The sequence below is a fragment of the Mus musculus genome, chromosome 6 (assembly GCF_000001635.26).
Source record: "Mus musculus strain C57BL/6J chromosome 6, GRCm38.p6 C57BL/6J".
NCBI lineage: Eukaryota > Metazoa > Chordata > Mammalia > Rodentia > Muridae > Mus > Mus musculus.
In genome coordinates, this window is record NC_000072.6 from 122610088 (window position 1) to 122630518 (window position 20431).

At 46.6% G+C, this 20431-nt stretch overlaps 1 protein-coding gene across 1 annotated transcript, besides 1 other annotated feature; it reads left to right on the forward strand.

The window, feature by feature from the left end:
• Positions 14205-16407: a promoter, noted in NCBI's record as "Dppa3 promoter fragment used in reporter gene constructs". NCBI's record gives its function as "drives Dppa3 transcription in mouse ES cells, with activation by the Nanog -45 enhancer" and the evidence as "EXISTENCE:reporter gene assay evidence [ECO:0000049][PMID:27681417]".
• Dppa3 (developmental pluripotency-associated 3) lies at positions 16337-20184 on the forward strand. The gene is made up of 4 exons (NM_139218.1): positions 16337-16523; positions 18490-18722; positions 19214-19249; positions 19823-20184. Exons 1-4 carry the CDS (start codon positions 16436-16438, stop codon positions 19916-19918), a joined length of 453 nt encoding a protein of 150 aa, NP_631964.1. The 5' UTR covers positions 16337-16435; the 3' UTR covers positions 19919-20184.
• Positions 20185-20431: the final 247 nt, after the last annotated feature.

Here is a 20431-nt window from a genome sequence, read left to right on the forward strand (position 1 = left end):
GAGGCAATTCAATGTGAAAAGACAGATGGTGTGTGTGTGTGTGTGTGTGTGTGTGTTTTCTCCTTCTACTCCCCGCGGGTTGGTCAGCAGTGTACAGCGTGAGTGAAAAGGAAGACACACTCATTCAACACACAGACATTAGTGTGTCTGTGATATGCAAGGCAATAAGATAACTTCTGGGAGCACAGTAGAGAATAATTTATTATATGTGTAATTTTGAGAGGGGGTCTCTTGTGTCCTAGATTGACCTTCAACTTGTTTCTCTTTTAACAAGATATTTGTTTGTTTGTTTGTTTGTTTGTTTGTTTATTATGCCTGTGAGTGGGTTATGCATGCCACAGTACAGGGGCGGAGCTCCCAGGTCAATTTGCAGGAGTTGGTCTCGTCTTCCGAATGGGTCCCAGGAATTGAACTCAGATTATCAGGCTTGGTGGCAAGCACCTTTACCCACTGGGGCACCTTGCTGGCCCAAGTTTGAACTTCTAATCTAGTCTACCTATCGCTCCCAATGAGATTGGATGAGATGCATGGTATGGAACTCTGGGCTGAAAACACGCTAGGCAAGCACTCTGGTCACTCCTAGCCCTGTAATCAATCAATCTCTCAATCTCTCTCTCTCTCTCTCTCTCTCTCTCTCTCTCTCTCGATTGCTTTCTTCCTTCCCTTCCCTTCCCTTCCCTTCCCTTCCCTTCCCTTCCCTTCCCTTCCCTTCCCTTCCCTTCCCTCCTTCCTTCCTTCCTTCCTTCCTTCCTTCCTTCCAGAAATGGTGTCTTGCAGGAACTAATTACAAACCTCTTATCCCTGTACTCAGGAAGCAGAGATAGAAGAATAAAAATATAATACCAACTTCAATCATATAGCAAGTTTGAAGCTAGCTTGAGCTACATTGAGACCTAACTTAGAGTGGGGGTGGGGTTGCTATCTTTCCCAGGGGAGTCAGAATCCTGGGTTTAGGTAGTCCTTCCACACTGTCCAGAAAACTGTGACTGAGCTGTCAGTGTGCTGCCACGCCCAGTTCACTATGATTCTCTTAGTTTGGGATGCAGAGAGGACTCAGTGGTTAAAAGCACTTGCTGCTCTTCCAGAGGAGCCAAATTTGGTTCCTAGAGCCCATATCTGGCAGCTTATAGCTGTCTTCAGGGGATTGAACGCATCTGGCCTCACTCAGCAGGCACCTGCACACATGTGCACATACCCATATGCAGGCACACAACCTATGCAAAATTAAAAACAATAAAAATACATTTTTATAATTTTATACTTCATAGTCTAAGTACAAAAACACTAACTGGCAGTGTAGCTCAGTGGTGGATACTCAAGATCCTGGGTAACACTGTAAAAAAAAAAAAATCCCAACATAAAAAAAAAAAGATGTTTTTAACCAGGCCTAGTGATTACAGTCCAACAATCCCAGCTGCTTAGGAGGCGGACACAGGTTAAGAACCTCAAAGCCTCTGAAGTTCCTGGCTGCCTAGGCTGCAAAATGAGACCCTGTCTCAACCGACCCAACAAAAAAGCCTACATTCCTCTTCTAGATTTCAGTGTCTAACCAAATTCTTCTTGACTAGGATCTCAGTCCTGGGGTGAGCTCTGGTCCCATCCGGTATCACCTGGGCAGCATCAAATTCTTCATTTCCTCTCACTGAATGTTGTCTCAACTAAAGCTAGAACCAACAAATTTGCTTCAGGAACGGGTTGAGGGACCCAGTCGGAAGTCCGCAGGTTGGGACTCACACTGCCCAAAGGAGCTTTGTGTGGAAAAGCACAGAATTGTCGACAGGGTGAAAGGGGGGTGTGGCCCCAGCATAGGCAGGCAAGTCGTGAGTTCAAGGCTATCCTCTGCTACCTAGCAAGTTCCAGGCCATGGAACTCTGTCTCTACACAGCAAAACATACACTTAAGGCTGTTGCTGCTGCTTTGGTTGGTTGGTTGGTTGGGCTTTTTGTTTGTTTGGTTTCAAAACAGGGTTTCTCTGTAACAGCCCTGACTGTCCTAGAACTCACTTTGTAGACCAGGCTGCCCTTGAACTCACAAAGATCTGTCTGCCTTTGCCTCCTGAGTGCTGGGATTAAAAGTTGTACCCCTGGGCTGGTGAGATGGCTCAGTGGGTTAGAGCACCCAACTGCTCTTCCGAAGGTCCAGAGTTCAAATCCCAGCAACCACATGGTGGCTCACAACCATCCGTAACGAGATCTGACTCCCTCTTCTGGAGTGTCTGAAGACAGCTACAATGTACTTACATATAATAAATAAATAAATCTAAAAAAAAAAAAAAAAAAAAAGTTGTACCCCTGGATTGTTGTTATTATTATTATTATTATTATTATTATTATTATTATTTTGTTTTTTGGATAGGATCTTCTTACATTGCTGTGGCTTTAAGAGCTGTTTATTTTATGTATGTAGGTGCTGCCTGCTTATATGTCTGTGCCAAAAGAGGTCTGAGGAAGGCATCGGATCTCCTGGAACTAGAATTATGGATGGTTGTGAACCACCATGCAAGTTCCGGGAACCAAGTGGAGTCTTTTATAAGAACAAGTGCTCTTAACCTTGGGCCATCTTCTCAGTACCTTCCTGGAACTTTAGGTGTGGTCCAGGCTAGCTTCCAACTTCTGGTGATGTTCTTGTCTCTCTCATCCAGGTACTGGGGTTACAGGGTGCACTGCCACCCCAGCGAATTTCTGACTGTTATTCCGCCCCCCCCCCCAAAAAAAAAACTGACTAGAAAGACTCTCAGAGTCCATTGAAAGTCTAACTCATTTAAACTGCCAGACAGTTAATTCCAGGGTTTGCCTGGTGTGTGCAAGGCCCCAGGTCTGACCACTTTTACTGTAAAGATAACTGGCTAGTCTGTCCCCAAGACACTGCTCATGGTTTTTGAAACTGGAATGTGAATATTTTGAACTATTTTATTCTTTATTCTATTATAAGAACCTGGGCTGGAGGGCTGGCTCAGCGGTTAAGAACACTGACTGCTCGTCCAGAGGTCCTGAGTTCAATTCCCAACAACCACATGGTGGCTTATAACCATCTGATACCCTATTCTAGTGTGTCTGAAGAGATCAACAGTGTACTCACATACTATATATAATATGTAATATATACATGTGTGTGTGTGTGTGTGTGTGTGTGTGTGTGTGTGTGTATGAACGTTTCCCTTCAAAGGGGAGAGAGTGCTGCTTTTAACACTTGACTTCTGGTCACGGAGTACCTCTTCAACAGGGCGTCGAAGATTCCTGTCTGGCATCATTTCTGACCTCCCAGGGTCCTGAGTGGGTATGTTCAGGTGACACTGGCCGAGCTGTTGATCTGTGAGCTTCTTTCATCTCAGCCTGTGTGCACACTGAGCAAGCTCAAAGGTCTTGGGACGGCAAACACTTCTTGCCTCCTCAGGATAGATGCACTTCTTCCCACTGAGCCTGGGAGGCAATCCAATATAGAGCCTGCCTGGGGCCTCTCTGTGTTTGATGGCCTTCTCCCAGACAGCACCCCTCGGGGATCAGAACCACAGTCACAGTGTGTAGACACTGTGGGTCCCACTGACAGCAACTGTCACCTCTCTTGGTGCCCTGGTGCCACCTCACTCAGTTTTCTTTGTTTAATGTTTCTCTGTGTAGTCGAGGCTGCCCAAGAACTCAAGATACTTCTGCCTCAAGTCTGGAATAGTGGGATTACCAGCCTGCACTACCATTCCAGGGTATATACATACATATATATATATATATATACCATTCCAGGGAATATATATATATATGTATATATATATATATATATGAAATTCTGTTGCCTATTTTCCTCTATTACTCTCCTCCTCCTCTTCCTCCCTCTCCTCATTCTCCCCCTCCTCCTCTTCCTTCTTTGTGTGTGTGTGTGTGTGTGTGTGTGTGTGTTTTTAAGCTGTGAATGAGGGGGAATGCTTGTAACCCAGCGTTCGAGAGACTAGAATAAAGACAGTTCAGGAATTTAAAGCCAGACAAATTCAAGGCCAGCCACCATAAGAACCTACTTCAGAACAAGAATAAAACCACTTCAAGCAGGGGCTGGAGAAATGGCTCAGTTGTTTAGAGGATTTATTGCTTTTACTGAGGACTGGATTCAATACCCAGCACCCACATGATAGCTCACCATAGTCACTGAATTCCAGTTGTAGGGGATCTGGCGCTCTCTTCTGGTCACTATGGGTACTACATGCACATGGTACACAGGCAAAACACTCATACACATAAAATTAACAGTAAGTAAGTAAATTAATATGCATTTGATGAGGATTTGGATTCCAGTCCCTGCACCTACAGAGTGAGTGACAGCTGTCTGTCCGGTTTCAGAGGCTCTGACTCCTGTACTACCTTCTCTGGGCATGGCACATAAACACCTGTGCATATAAAATCACATTTCCTTTAAATTATATATAGGTTGATATTGTAGCTAGGGGGAGAAGCTCACCTGGCTCCCACATCCCTAAGGGCACCTGACAGTTAATTGCTGCAGGCCAAGGAAAGACAGTTTCTTACTATAGCCACTAATAGAGTCCATTCTATTAAAAATCCCCTCTCCTGTGTTTCTGTAAGTAACCTTAAAAACTGTTTCAAACACACAGGCTTACTATGTAAGCTAATTTAATTACATTTGTGTGTGATGTGTGCATGTGCATGGGTGTATGCATATGTGTACATGTATGTGTATGTATGTGTATGTGTGTGTGTGTGAGTGTGTGTCCATCCTCTTACCTTCCACTATGTGAGTCCCAGCAATGAGACTCAGATGTCAGGCTTGGTAGCAAGTGCTTTTCCCCACTAACCTCTCTCTCCAGCCTTATAAACTAAAGTTTAAAATAAATATGCTAGAGTGGTGCCACAGGCCTTTAATCTCAGCACCAGAGACAGAGGCAGGAGGATCTGTGGGCTCAAGGCTAGCCTGGTCTACAGAGTGACACACTGTTAGCAACAAAATAGGAACATAAAACTTTTGTTGTTGTTGATTTGTTCAAGGTCTTTCTCCCAAACTAAAAACTGGAGGCTAGCTGGGATACAGGAGAACCTGTCTTTAAAAAATTTAAATGATGTGTGTGGGGGGGGGGGGTGGGGGGGTATGGGGGACTTTTGGGATAGCATTGGAAATGTAAATGAGGAAAATACCTAATAAAAAATATTTAAAAAAAAATTAAATGAGCCCCAAGCAGTAGTGGTGCATGCCTGGCCTAGAACTCAGAGATCTTTCTGCCTCTGCCTCTGCCTCTGCCTCTGCCTCTGCCTCTGCCTCTGCCTCTGCCTCTGCCTCTGCCTCTGCCTCTGCCTCTGCCTCTGCCTCTGCCTCTGCCTCTGCCTCTGCCTCTGCCTCTGCCTCTGCCTCTGCCTCTGCCTCTGCCTCTGCCTCTGCCTCTGCCTCTGCCTCTGCCTCTGCCTCTGCCTCTGCCTCTGCCTCTGCCTCTGCCTCTGCCTCTGCCTCTGCCTCTGCCTCTGCCTCTGCCTCTGCCTCTGCCTCTGCCTCTGCCTCTGCCTCTGCCTCTGCCTCTGCCTCTGCCTCTGCCTCTGCCTCTGCCTCTGCCTCTGCCTCTGCCTCTGCCTCTGCCTCTGCCTCTGCCTCTGCCTCTGCCTCTGCCTCTGCCTCTGCCTCTGCCTCTGCCTCTGCCTCTGCCTCTGCCTCTGCCTCTGCCTCTGCCTCTGCCTCTGCCTCTGCCTCTGCCTCTGCCTCTGCCTCTGCCTCTGCCTCTGCCTCTGCCTCTGCCTCTGCCTCTGCCTCTGCCTCTGCCTCTGACTCTGACTCTGACTCTGACTCTGACTCTGACTCTGACTCTGACTCTGACTCTGACTCTGACTCTGACTCTGACTCTGACTCTGACTCTGACTCTGACTCTGACTCTGACTCTGACTCTGACTCTGACTCTGACTCTGACTCTGACTCTGACTCTGACTCTGACTCTGACTCTGACTCTGACTCTGACTCTGACTCTGACTCTGACTCTGACTCTGACTCTGACTCTGACTCTGACTCTGACTCTGACTCTGCCTCTGCCTCTGCCTCGACTCAAACCCAAGGTTTTGCATTAGCTGTCAGGCACTCTGGGGCTGAGTTACTCCCCAGCTGTGCTTAATTACCTTGAATGGCAATTTCCTGTTCTGTTCAATAATTTACCCAGCTGACCCCCTTTCGATTTGGATTGTGTATTGCCCAGTTTCCAGACTTTCTTTTTCTGTTTTTTTGTTTTTGTTTGTTTGTTTCTTGAAACAGCCTGCTACTATGTAGCCCAGATTGGCCTGGAAAGCCCTGTGTAGACCAAAGAGATCAAACTTCAGCGTCCTCCAGCCTTGGCTTCCTGAGTTGCTGGGATCACAGGTGTGGGGGGCTGCGTTGACCTGCACCTGTGACCTGCACCAGCACAGACCACTGTTCTTCCTGTTTATTCATCTTCTCTTGGCTCCTAGGAAAAGCTGGGAAAATGTATTATTATGTACAGAATGCAATTCCTTGACTATTCTAGGAACTGTGGCCCTTCCTTTGTTCCTTCCTCTCTTCCTTTCTTCCTCCCTCCCTCCCTCCTTCCCTCTCCCTCTCTCTTCTTTTTTTCCTTTTATTGAGTCCTCTTTTTTGAGACAGGGCTTTTCAGTGTAGTCCTGGGTAGTCTGGAACTCACTCTGTAAAACAGACTGGCCTTGAACTCATAGAGAGCCTCCTGCCTCTCTCCTGAGTGCTAGAGTTAAAGGCAAGGCAAGAGCCATCATGGCTGGCATTTATTTATTTATTTAAAGATTTTATTTATAGGCCTGGCATGGTGGCGCACGCCTTTAATCCCAGCACTCGGGAGGCAGAGGCAGGCGGATTTCTGAGTTCGAGGCTAGCCTGGTCTACAGAGTGAGTTCCAGGACAGCCAGAGCTATACAGAGAAACCCTGTCTCAAAAAACCACACACACACACACACACACACACACACACACACACACACAAAGATTTTATGTATTTATATCAGTACATTGCAGCTGTCTTTAGACACCAGAAGAGGGTGTCATATCTCACTACGGATGGTCGTGAGCCACCATGTGGTTGCTGGGATTTGAACTCGGGACCTTCGGAAGAGCAGTCAGTGTGCTCTTACCCGCTGAGCCATCTCACCAGCCCAATGGCTGGCATTTAATTTATTTTATGTGTATAGGTGTTGGTTTTGCCGGCAAATATGTCTGCATTTGTTGTATACAGTATACAGTGCCTATAGATGCTGGAAGAGGGCATTATACCCCCTGGAACTAGAAGTACCGAAGATTGTGACCCGAACCTCAGCCCTCTGGAAGAGCAGCTACAGAGACATCTGCCCATCACCACTGGCGGCCCCCACACTCACTGAGATCCAGCTGCCTCTGTTTCCAGAGTGCACATGCCTTTAATCGTGCCTAGTTACAATTAACTACTCATGTGTGTCTGTATGCACATGTGTGTGGGTGCCCAAGGAGGCCAGAGTAGAGCACTGGATCTCCTGGAACTGCAGTTACAGACAGCTGTGAGTGGGTGCTGGAAACTGAACCCCTGTCCTCTGCAGAAACAATTGCTGAGCCGTCTCTCTAGAGCCTAGAAGTAGTTTCTTAAGTGGCTATTTAAATTTTATGTAGCCAATGATAACCTTGAACTCCAGATCTTCCCGCCTCTCCCCACAAAGCACTGGGTTGGGCCGCCACTCCACCACTTTGCCACTGCTGGATAGTCTTTGCATTTCAAATGATGGTTTGGTTTGGTTTGGTTTGGTTTGGTTTGGTTTTTCAAGACAGGGTTTCTCTGTGTAGCCTTGGCTGTCCTGGAACTCACTCTGTAGACCAGGCTGGCCTCAAACTCAGAAATCCTCCTGTCTCTGCCTCCCAAGTGCTGGGGTTAAAGGTGTGCGCCACCACTGCCCGGCCTGGGTTTTTTTTAAAAGAAATCTCCACAGAGTAACCTCAGATTTGGTGGGGGGGTGTGGGGTGGGAAGTAGGGTGTTAATGCCTTTGTGTTCTTATGTTGGTTAGGAATCCAAGCCAGGCCTTAGCTATATCAGGCAAGCACTTTAGTACTGTGTTAAACCCCAGCCCAAGAAAATTTTGAAGTACAAAGAAAGAGACTCCGGGCTGGAGAGATGACTCAGTGGGTAAGAGCACTGACTGCTCTACCAAATATTCTGAGCTCAAATCCCAGCAGCCACATGGTGGCTCACAACCATCCCTAATTAGATCTGACCACCTCTTCGGGTGTGTCTGAAGTCAGCTACAGTGTACTTATGTATAATAATAAATACATCTTTGGGCCTGAGCAAGCAGGGACTGAGCGAGCAGAGGTCCTAAAAATTCAATTCCCGACAACCCCATGAAGACTCACAACCATCTGTACAGCTACAGTGTACACACATACATAAAAATAAATAAATCTAAAAGAAAGAAAGAAAGAAAGAAAGAAAGAAAGAAAGAAAGAAAGAAAGAAAAAGAGAAAGGAAAGGAAAGGAAAGGAAAGGAAAGGAAAGGAAAGGAAAGGAAAGGAAAGGAAAGGAAAGGAAAAGAGACTCTGAGGATCTGCTGGCTAGGTCTCAGCAAACTCAACAGTCGACAGGGGATCCTGCTTAAGTGATGGTTGAGTGTGGCTCAGCCTGAAGCTTCCTCGGATGGTAGTCCTGCCCTGTGGCACCAAATGAATTCCGAGTACTGTTGCTGGCCCAAAACCACAGCAAGTATGAGAGGCCCCATGCCAGTGGCCCCTGGCTCTTGCTGGCTACCTCTGCAGCTGCCGTGGTGGGGTACCTCCTTATCTCTCTGGCCCTTAGTTGGGGAAGGGTGGGGAAGGCTGTGTCCCATTATTCTCTGTCTCTCTCTCTCTCTCTCTCTCTCTCTCTCTCTCTCTCTCTCTCTCTCTCTCCCTCTCTCTCTCTCATTTTCCTGGAACTCACTTTGTAGACCAGGCTGGCCTCAAACTCAGAGCTCCACCTGCCTCTGCCTCCAGATTAAAGGCTTGCACCACACAGCCCAGCTATGTTTTTATTTATTGACTAGGCATTGTTCTGTAGCCCAAGCTGGCCTCCCCTGAGCACTGGGATCACAGGACTATGTCACTGTCACCACACCCATCTCCCATCTTTCTCTTTCTCTGATGCCCATGCCTACCTCTCACTCAAGCAGTCCCCGATCAGTACCTTTATGTATGTTCTCTGTAAAAGTGTCTGTGTCAATTCTCTGCAGGATAACACACTTAGACTTCTGGATTTCTCTGAAGACTAACAATAAAAGATATTGTTTAACTGTCTACACCGCCTGCCAGGCCTGGTGGTCCTGAACTGGAAATTCAGTACTATGGAGATTGAGGCTAGAGGATGGATCATTTAAGGCCAACCTGGGCTACAGTTGTTAGATGCTGCTTTAAGAAAAAAGCTGGAGCCGGGCAGTCATGGCGCACGCCTTTAATCCCAGCACTCGGGAGGCAGAGGCAGGCAGATTTCTGAGTTCGAGGCCAGCCTGGTCTACAGAGTGAATTCCAGGACAGCCAGGGCTACACAGAGAAACCCTGTCTAGAAAAAGAAAGAAAGAAAGAGAGAGAGAGAGAATGAGAGAAAGAAAGAAAGAAAGAAAGAAAGAAAGAAAGAGAGAGATAAAGAAAGAAGGCCAGAGTCTGATATAGCCATCTCCTGAGAGGTTCTGCCAGTGCCTGACTAATAGAGAAGTGGATGCCCACAGCCTACTTGCAGGAGAACACCCCAAGGTATTGGAGATGCCAGTACCATCCATTGGATGGAGCACAGGGTCCCCAATGAAGGAGCTAGAGAAAGGACCCAAGGAGTTGAAGGGGTTTGCAGCCCCTTAGGAGGAACAACAATATGAACTAGCCAGTACCCCCAGAGCACCCTGGGACTAAAACACCAACCAAAGAAAACACATGGTGGGACTCATGGTTCCAGCTGCATATGTAGCAGAATATGGCCTAGTCAGTCATCAATGGGACGAGAGGCCCTTGGTCCTGTGAAGGCTCGATGCACCAGTATAGGGGAATGCCAAGGCCAGGAAGTGGGAGTGGGTGAGTTGGTGAACAGGGGGAGAGGAGAGGCGATAGGGGAAGGGGATTTTTCCGGAGGAGAAACCAAAAAAGGGGATAACATTTGAAATGTAAATTAAGAAAATATCTAAAAAAGGGGGGGAAAAGCCAGGGGCTAGGGAGATTGCTCATATACATAAAATAAATAAATCTTAAAAAAAAAAAAAAAAAGGCCAGACCGTTGGTGGGGACACACGCCTTCAATCCCAGGACTAGGGAGGCAGAGGCAGAGTTAGGGATCTAAGGAAACAACAAGGAAGTTTGACTGCAACAAACTTCTTTCTCCTGGGCTGATTCCACTCCCTCCCTATTGGCAGCTTTCCTCAGTAGATGCTCTGGCATCTCGAACATCTTGGGGCCTCTAATGTTAAACCTTCTTTGTTCCAATGCCTGGGATTCACACATGATCTTCCAGGCTCCTCCAAAGGGCTTGGGTCACATCTCCAACTCTGCCTTCTGTAGCACTCTAGACTCTGGCTGACTCCACTCCACTGCTGCTGCTGCTGCTGCTGCTGCTGCTGCTGCTGCTGCTGCTGCTGCTGCTGCTGCAGGTGATCTTCCCATGGTACTGGCATCTCCAATACCTTGGGGTGTTCTCCTGCAACTAGGCTTCACCAATAGCCTCTCATAGTTTTCTTTATGATGCTAAGCCTCAACTACTTTGCATGACCCCTTCAGTCCTGGGCTGTCAACTGCAACTGAGGCTGGACCTTCACCAATGACCTTCCCTGGCCTCTCACAGTGCCAAGCCTCAGCTGCTTTTTATGATTCCTTCATGCTTTCAAAACCAGTACTCCCTGGGTGACTCTTACACATTACCAAGACCAGCTGCAGCACAAGGTACAACCTTGGCTATCTCTGGAACACAGCCTCTTTGTCCTCTCAGAAAAGACTTCCCAGATTTCACCTCAGTGATGCTGGTCTCTTCTTAATCACCACTAATTGTTTTGCTCCAGCAAAGTCTCATCAGTTGTCCCAGTAGTCCTTTCTATCCTTGCCTCTAAAGCCAGAGCCACATGGCTGAAGCTGCTGTGTTCTGCTCTTTGTGGGACTGGAACTACCCCACCACCACCACGCGCGCGCGCACACACACACACACACACCCTTATTCTATTGCCAGCTTTCTGTTTACCAACTCCCTCGCTGCCTAAACTTGGCTGTCCTGGAACTTGCTCTGTAGTTTGACCTAGAACTCAGAGGCTCTGTCTCCTGGGATTAAAGGTAATATAACACCATGCCTGAATTTAGGCTTTTCTTCACCTAGAATTTGCTCCATCCCAGTCTGGCCTTGAACTCTTGAGTTCTGCTTGGCTTTATCTCCTGGGATGAAAGGTGTGTATCACCACACCTAGATCTAGCTGGGTAGGATCTTGCCCCAAAGTTCCACTCCCTTAATCTGTTATCTCCTAGAACACAGGATTCAACTCCATTCTACTTCCCTGTGTCCCTTTCATAGTTAAACCAAGAACAGTCTCTGTCACATATTAAAAGTTTTCTGAAACCTCTAGAGCAAGGCTTCCATAATTCAAATTACCCCCAGCAGCAAAGTCTTCCATATTCCTACTAAGATGGCCCAGTAAGCCCCACTTAAAGCATTCCACTGCTTTCCAAATTCAAAGTCCCCAAATCCACATTCTTCCAAACAAAAGCATGAGCAGGTCTATCACAGCAATACTCCAGTCCCTGGTACCAACTTCTGTCTCAGGGTTTTACTTCTGGGAACAGACATCATGACCAAGGCAACTCTTATAAGGACAACATTTAATTGGGGCTGGCTTACAGGGTCGGAGGTTCAGTCTTTTATCATTAAGGTGGGAACATGGCCATGTCCAGGCAGGCATGACTCAGGAGGAGTTGAGAGTTCTATCTGCATCTTCATCTAAAGGCTGGTAGGAAAAGACTGGAACTCACGTTGTAGACCAGACTGGCCTCAAACTCACAGAGACCCACCTGCCTCTGCCTCCTGTATCTGGGATTAAAGGCTGGGAGATTAAGGTTGGCAAGAGCTACTTAACAAGGCCCTGTCTCAAAAAGCCAAAAGCTAAAAGGAACACACACACTCTAAGTAAGTAGAAATGACTCTAACTATGAATACAGTTGTGGTGCTGTGGAGAGGAGAGCACACTGGGGAACTCTGGTCAGATCTGAATTCTGGGTTGGTCATGGAGGCGCATGCTTTAATCCCAGCACTCAGGGTGGCAAAGGTAGGCAATTCAAGGCCAACCTGATCTATATGGGTTCCAGGGTTACATATTGAGACTGTCTTAAGAAAAAAAAAAATCCGACTTCTTCAAATATAGAGCAGAGCCAAAAACACCAGAAATCTTTTAGTCTAAGGAGGAGCTTATTCAGTAGGGGATGAAGAGTAAGTCAGGCTATCAGGCGGGCCACATTTCCCTCCAACATGAAGAAAGAAGAGAGGAGGGTCGCCGGGTGTGGTGGCACATGCCTTTAATCCCAGCACTTGGGAGGCAGAGGCAGGTGGATCTCTGAATTCCAGGCCAGCCTGGTCTACAGTGAGTTCCAGGACAGCCAGGGCTACACAGGGAAACCCTGTCTTGGGGGCAGAGGGGGGGAGAATAAATCCTTAAATACTTCTTTAGAGCTGGAGTGTGGCATACACCTTTAATCCCAGCACTCAGAAGGCAGAGGCAAGTGGATCTCTGAGTTCGAGGCCAGCCTCATCCCAGAGTGAGTTTCAGGACAGCCAGGGCTACACAGAGAAACCCTGTCTCAGAAAATAATAATAATAATAATAATAATAATTTGGTCAGGTATGGTGCATGCATTTATGCCCAGCCCTGGGGAGGCAGAGGCAGCCAGATCTCTGAGAGTTCCAGGCCAGCCAGGATAATGTCTAGTGAGACCCCATCTCATAAGAAAACAACAAAATAATAACTGGATCTTGGTGACTCCTTGCTTGTAATCCCTGTACAACGGAAGATCCGATTAAGGTTGTTCTCAAGGCCAGGTCAGCGTGGATTTCAGGAGACCTAGTCTCAGAAAGCTAGTCTTAGAATTCCCTGTGTCCTGGCTTGCTAGATGTGAGGCTTCTCAGCCCTGTACACACAGCCTTGCTAAGCAACTCCATCACTGTGGTCTGTACCTCCCTACATCAGGACCAACAACAGAAGGCAGTCTTCAAGAACCACACACCCATGCGCCCCTGTCTTAATTTCTGAGGACCGCTCTTTCTCTTAACCTTCATGCTTTAACCTATAGTAAAATATCTTTATCAACCCCCAAATCTGCAAGATAATAACAATGGACCTTAGTGCTTAAAGCACAAAAGGCAGGAGCTCTATTCCCTCAAACTCTAGCTTGAGATCAGAAACCCTCTCCTGACTCCATATACCAGATCCATACACTCTTACACATATACATACATACACACATATACATACAATTTTTTAAGAATTTTAAATGGGCTGGCCCGAAGGTAGTGAGTTATCTCAATTGATTGTTCACAGTCAGTTACAGATTGAACTCCTGTTTTACGCTTTGCCCCCTCTCACTCCTGCACTTGAACTCGTCTAAAAAGAAAAAAAAGAAAAAAGAAATGTATGTGCTCACATGGGACAATATGTTCTGTCCTCAGCTTCCTCCTCTGAATCCCTGGTAGCATGGAAGCAAACTGCCTTTACATGTTAATTTGGCAAGTGCAGATTCAATCCCATCATGCTCTATGTGTCTTATGTTATACACGAAGAATAATCATGGGGCTGAAGAGTCAATAGGTGAACGCAGCTGCTGTAATCCTGAGTTTGTTTTCTGGGCCTAGTGGATAGGAGAGTATGAATGCCACAAATTGCCCTGGCCTACACACACACACACACACACACACACACACACACACCACAACATAATTGTAATTTTAAAGATATGAAAATATAAAGAGTGGCGCACGCCTTTAATCCCAGCACTCAGGAGGTAGAGGCAGGCAGATTTCTGAGTTTGAGGCCAGCCTGGGCTACAGAGTGAGTTCCAGGACAGCCAAGGCTACACAGAAAAACCCTGTCTTGAAAAACTGAAAAAGAGAGAGAGAGAGAGAGAGAGAGGAAGGAAGGAAGGAAGGAAGGAAGGAAGGAAAGAAAGGAAGGAAGGAAGAAAGAAGGAAAGAAAGGAAGGAAGGAAGGAAGGAAGGAGGGAGGGAGGGAAGGAAACATAAAGATTACATGAATTGGACTGGTTATGGTATCTCAGGGGTGTCCGTTGCTTCTTTAATTTTGCATGGCTGGGACCAGAAACTAAGGCTTCATGCCTGCAGGGCAAGTCCCATACTATTAAGGCTCAAGAGTCCACCAGGCCTGTCTGTTGGATTTTCTCTAACTTCTACAATGGAATTCTCAAGTGAAGAGATCCTTCAGGTAACAACAGTTGAAAGTAGATCAACAGGGTCAAGGTGCTGTAAGAGCAGTGTGTGTGCCTTAAACTCCAGCACAGGTGGGAAGTATCTATGGGCTACTTGAAACTGGCCAGCAATCCTGTCTAGGACTCCCGAGTGCCTCGTGTGAGAATTTGCATCTTAATAAGATCCAGCTGGTCTGAGCTATGCTTCAAATTTGCATGTCAAAGAAAGTAGCTAGGACCTGTGTTAAAGTGTGAAGCCTAAAAACCACTGAATAGAATAGCCGTGGCTTTCATCCCAGCCCGTGGGAGGCAGAGGCAGGTGGATTTCTGAGTTCGAGCTCAGTCTGGTCTACAGAGTGAGTTCCAAGATAGCTAGGGCTACATCCTGATCCCATATTGCTGCACTCCTATGATCCCTGCACATTGAAGCAGAGGCAGGAGGATCCCTACAACTTCAAAAGCAGGTTGTTGAGAGTTCCAAGCAGCCTAAAGTTGTGGCATAGTAAGAGACTTCGTCTAAAACAAAACAAACATGGGAACTTTGGTCTTCATTCCTCCTTTGTGCAGACAGTGGCCCGCCCATGCTGGTACACTTCATTACAACTCAATCCAAGAATTGTTGGAGTTACGTTTTTTATTATTGATTTCCTTCTCCTCCTAGACAAAGTCTCACACAGTAGCCTTGGCTGACCTAGAATTAGAGATCCTGCTGCCTCAGCCTCTTGGATGTTGTGATTATAGGTGTGAGCCAGCATGCCCAACCAAAGTTAATTTTAGATGCTCAGAAATGCTTATACCAGGTGAGTCACCCACGCCTGAAATGCCAGCACTGGTGTAGACTGACTTAGGATTCAAAGTTCCAAAGTGCAGAGGTTGAGGCAGGGAGATATTTGAGTTGGCAGCTGGCCTGGTCTACACAGGGAGTTCCTAAGCAGCCAAGTCTGCCCTGTTTGGAAAAACAAGACAAACAAACAAAAAGTTTCAGGCCACCTGCTGAGAGACGGGGAGAAGGGGGGCGTGTCTCTTTAAAAAAAGTTGTGCGGATGGTGTTGTAAGCTTTATAATCCTAGCACATTGGAGGCAGAGAAAGGAAGAGCTCTCCAGTTTGAGGCCAACCTGGGCTGTTACATACCAAGTTTCTGAACAGCAAGACTACACGGAGTCTCAAACAAAGAGTTAGATATTATTAAATGTATTGTCTATGAAATGATCCACAATTATATATTCTTGAATTCCATGCATATATATATATATATCATAAAATATCCATCTATTTAAGTATAACAAATACATCTTTATTTAGTAGCATTTAAAGTGAAATAGTTTTCAAAGATTTAAGATGAAGCAGTCAAAGGAAACATTCTAATTAACTTAACTGATGGGAAGGGGGTGGGGGACGGCACAACTGCCTATTCTAGAACATATAAACCCAGTTCACTGATCACTAGCCATCTCCAAGATGTAATAAACAAAAATAAAATTCCTGATATTTCAGGAAACCAAAAGAGATTCTAGATAAAATCTGCAATCTTTGTTGTTGTTGTTTGCTTTTTCGAGACAGGGCTTCTCTGTATAGTCCTGACTGGAACTCACTCTGTAGACCAGGCTGGCCTCGAACTCAGAAATCCGCCTGCCTCTGCCTCCCAGGTGCTAGGATTAAAGGCGTGGTGGCTACCACTGCCAGGTTTGAAGTCTTTTTTTTTTTTCCTTCCCATTTTGTGACTAGGGCTGGTCTAGAACTCAGAGATCCACCTGCCTCAGCCTCCCTGGAACTGGCTGGGATTGCGCAGGGTTAGTTTTAACCGAGAGCGGGGAATCCTACAGTAAAAAGGCCCCGCCTCCGCCTAAAGGTGTAGCTCAGGTGAAGCCTGTAATCACTGCTCATTAGCATTAAAGTAGCCTGGGGGTAGACTCGGCTGTATAAAAGGAAACCAGACCCCCCCCCCCCCATTCACAGACTGACTGCTAATTGGGTCTTGGTTTTAGGTCTTTTCAAAGACTAAGCAATCTTGTTCCGAGCTAGCTTTTGAGGCTTCTGCCCATCGCATCGCCATGGAGGAACCATCAGAGAAAGTCGACCCAATGAAGGACCCTGAAACTCCTCAGAAGAAAGATGAAGAGGACGCTTTGGATGATACAGGTAGGCCGGCGTCGGCCTTTCTGCCCGGGGTTTTGGGAAGCCCTCCCTTCTCTTCTCGTTCAGCTAGCACGAGGCTGGTATCACTGAGCCCAGCACTGACTCAGTGGAGGACCAGGGAGTTTCAGGCCATCTGTTGTGAGTGCAAACCCAAGCCAGAGATGATGGTTAAGAATATACACCTTCCTCGGGGTGAAAATGCTGGTTCGTAGAGATAAAAAGAACCGGGAGGGAGTTGAGACTGTGGTATCTCGGTTGCGGGATTTTTAAGACTCATAAGACCACGTTCTGGGCTGTACTGGGTTGTATGGTTGGGGGGGGGGGGTAACATTTCCTCATCAGCAATTGGTCTCCGCGGTGTTTTTATTTTGTTTTGTTTTTAAATATTTATGATTTGGTGTTTGAGGCAACAGTGCCTGGACTAGAACTCCCTGTGCAATCCAGAATGGCATCCCAAATCCGAGAATTAAAGATTAAAGGCTTCCGAGTGGGCTGCAGTGTGTGTGTGTGTGGGGGGGGGCGTTGTTTGTGTTGTTTTAGCATAGAAATCTTGGTTGAGACAGTCTCACTCTGTGGTAGTAGATACAAGGAACGCAACCTTGTAGCCCTGGCTGGGCTCAGTCTCGATCCTCCTGCCTCTGCCTCCAAAGTTTTAGAATTAAAAGTGTGCAGTGTCATGCCGGCCCTTGTGTAGCACCGGAGTTTTGTTTGCTTCTCTGTGTAGCCCAGGTTGTCCTAGGACGCTGTACACCAGGCTGGCTTGGGACTCAGGAGGATCCGCCTTTCTCAGACTTTCGAGTGCAGGGATTAAAGGCAGTGCCACCTCGGTGGGCGACAGCGGAATCTTTTAAGCTTCAGTTGAACCTGGGTTTTTTTTTTTTTTTTTTTTTTTTTTTTTCTTATTCTCATCTACTTTCTTTCCAGCTAAATATCCTTTTCAGGTAAATGGCTATTCAAGGGGAGCCCAAGATAGGCTGAGCCGTGTGCTACATGGGCCCACTGGTTCCCACTCCCCAGCTGCAGTTGATTCTTTGTCCGAGGGACTGCCTCCGGGCACTCCCGGTCTAGGGCGTGGCTCGAGAGGAGCCCTCCCCTCCGGTCTGATTAGAAAACAAAAAAATGCCTTGAATCTGCCAGTTACACGGGACCTTCGTATTTCCACGAGATAATTCTTTAGCCTTTGGGGGCTTTTTAAATCTTGAGGCTGTTCAGCCCCTACTGGTCTAAAACCCACTATCCAAGCTAGGCTAGATCCAAACTCTCAATCACTTCGGAGGCAGAAACGCTGGCTGGCTGGCTCAGCCTTGGAGTCACTTTGCCTTTCTTCCAGGAGCGTTGTGGTTACGTTTTCTGTATAAGATGGGGCCATCTACTGCGTGTGGACGATTCAAACGGAGAGAGCTGGTTTCCCAACATTTGTTTTTCGAGACTGTTTTCAAGACAGGGTTTCTTCTCTGTGTAGCCCCAGGCTGACCTCGAACTCAGAAACCCGCCTGCCTCTGCCTCCCAAGTACAGGGATTAAAGGCGTGCGCCACCACTGTCTGGCAACATCCCTTGTTACATAGCTGTCCAGAAGCATTTGAGCAGGTCAGTTAGATTTAGGTGGAAAAATGAACAGCCAGTTTTGGGAAGGTTTTCCAGAGCTGAAGCTGAACCCAGAGGCACTATTGGGGAAGCCCTCCAGCTGAGCCACATTCCTGCAGCACAATTGGCTGCAGAGTCTATGGGAGAAGGGGGGGGGGGGGGAGAATATGCAGGTCTCAGAACCTCTGAACTAGACTTACATACAGGCTGCATCGGTAACCCACAGTAAAGTAGCGCAGTGGATCTCTACACAAGCACTAGGGTTTATGACTAAGTCCTGTGCACGATTTGCTTCTTGTTGACCCCTCTGCGGAAGAGGGAGTATCCACTTGTTTTTCTCTGGGGTGTATTGTCTTTATGCCTCACTAGTGTCTTCTGTTTCAGACGTCCTACAACCAGAAACACTAGTAAAGGTCATGAAAAAGCTAACCCTAAACCCCGGTGTCAAGCGGTCCGCACGCCGGCGCAGTCTACGGAACCGCATTGCAGCCGTACCTGTGGAGAACAAGAGTGAAAAAATCCGGAGGGAAGTTCAAAGCGCCTTTCCCAAGAGAAGGGTCCGCACTTTGTTGTCGGTGCTGAAAGACCCTATAGCAAAGATGAGAAGACTTGTTCGGGTGAGTTTCCTGTGCGGACAGGGCTGTTAGACCTAAGAGCAACTCCAGCCTCAACGGGATTCAAGGCATTTTTTGTTTTCTAATCAGACCGGAGTATAGACAAGGCTAGTGACTGCTTGTAATTCGCAGACGGAGAGAATAGAGTTCCAAGGCTATCCTCTAAGCAGTCAGGCTGACCTGAGCTATGTACATATACGCAGTAATGAGCATCAGCACTGGGTGTTTGAAAGTTAAGACTCCCTCCCTGTCCAAGCTGGCCCTCCAGTTCACTCCACAGTCCTGCCTCTTCAGAGCTGGGACTACAGGGCTAACTTAGACTAGATCTCAGAGCTGAAGTGGGCCTGTTACTCTTTGTAAACCAGGCTGGCCTTAAACTGGGGTGATCTTCCTGCCCCTGCTTTCACAGAGCCTAGCAGTGACAACTTCTCACAAAGTGTTTAAAGTAGGTCTTGATAGTTTTGAATAATTTTGTTTTTGTTTTTCTTTTAAAGATTGAGCAGAGACAAAAAAGGCTCGAAGGAAATGAGGTAAATACTCTTTGTTTTTGTTTTTTGTTTTGTCTTGCTTTCTTTTATTTTATTTTGTTTGGAGACAGGGTTTCTCTGTATAACCCTGGCTGTCCTGGAACTCACTGTAGACCAGGCTGGCCTCGAACTCAGAAATCCACCTGCCTCTCCCTCCCAAGTGCTAAGATTAAAGGCATGTGCCACCAGAGGTAAATACTCTTTAAAATTTTTATTATGAGTACACTGTAGCTGTCTTCAGACACACCAGAAGAGGGCGTCAGATCTCGTTACGGATGGTTGTGAGCCACCATGTGGTTGCTGGGATTTGAACTCAGGACCTTTGGAAGAGCAGTCAGTGCTCTTAACCTCTAAGCCATCACTCCAGTCCCAATAAATACTCTTAATGCATGGGTGGGTTGGGTGTCTGTTTCATTGTTTGATTTAGACTAGGAATGTGTCTGGGGAGTATGTGGAAAAAATTCTCAGCCCCCAGGAAGTCTGGTTATTGAAGCAGTAATTAAAACAATAGATAAATGGGATTTGTTTCATTGGGTTTACAATATCCTGATTAACCTATTTTGTTATTTATTTCAGTTTGAACGGGACAGTGAGCCATTCAGATGTCTCTGCACTTTCTGCCATTATCAAAGATGGGATCCCTCTGAGAATGCGAAAATCGGGAAGAATTAGGAGCTTACATTGTACGCTGCCCTGGCTGTCGACGATGCCGCACAGCAGATGTGAAAGCTATTTTTTGTTTAAGATTAAACTTTTTCTGGTGCTGGGAAATCTTAACTTGTTAACCTTTAAATTGTAGATAGGATGCACAACGATCCAGATTTATGTGAAGTTTAGAAGCCTCAAGCTGTGAGGCCCAGGGCTGAGGAATAAAGTAAATAGAATTTGGAGTATGTACGTTCTAATTTCCAGAAATTTGTAATAAAAGCATTTTTGTTAGCTCGACTCTTTGTAATTTACACAAACAGCTAGGGGCTACTGTAACAGTTCTAGAAATATAAAATTGTACATTAAGTAGGAAAAGACAAAATCTCTTACTGTGCCTAAATTAGAACTTTGACAATAGGTATAATGTGTTGGCTAGGGGTAAAGCTTGCTGCCAGGCCTGGCAGAGACCCACATGTTGGAAACATCTTGCAAGTTGTCTTCTGACTTCCACATGAGCATCTTGACATGCCAAAATCT

Excerpts from the sequence above, each read along its gene's own strand:
- Dppa3 (NM_139218.1), top strand. The coding sequence starts at position 16,436 with ATGGAGGAACCATCAGAGAAAGTCGACCCAATGAAGGACCCTGAAACT. Across the intron at positions 18,723-19,213 it reads AGATGAGAAGACTTGTTCGG|ATTGAGCAGAGACAAAAAAG; the intron begins GTGAGTTTCCTG and ends TTTCTTTTAAAG. Across the intron at positions 19,250-19,822 it reads AAAGGCTCGAAGGAAATGAG|TTTGAACGGGACAGTGAGCC; the intron begins GTAAATACTCTT and ends TATTTATTTCAG.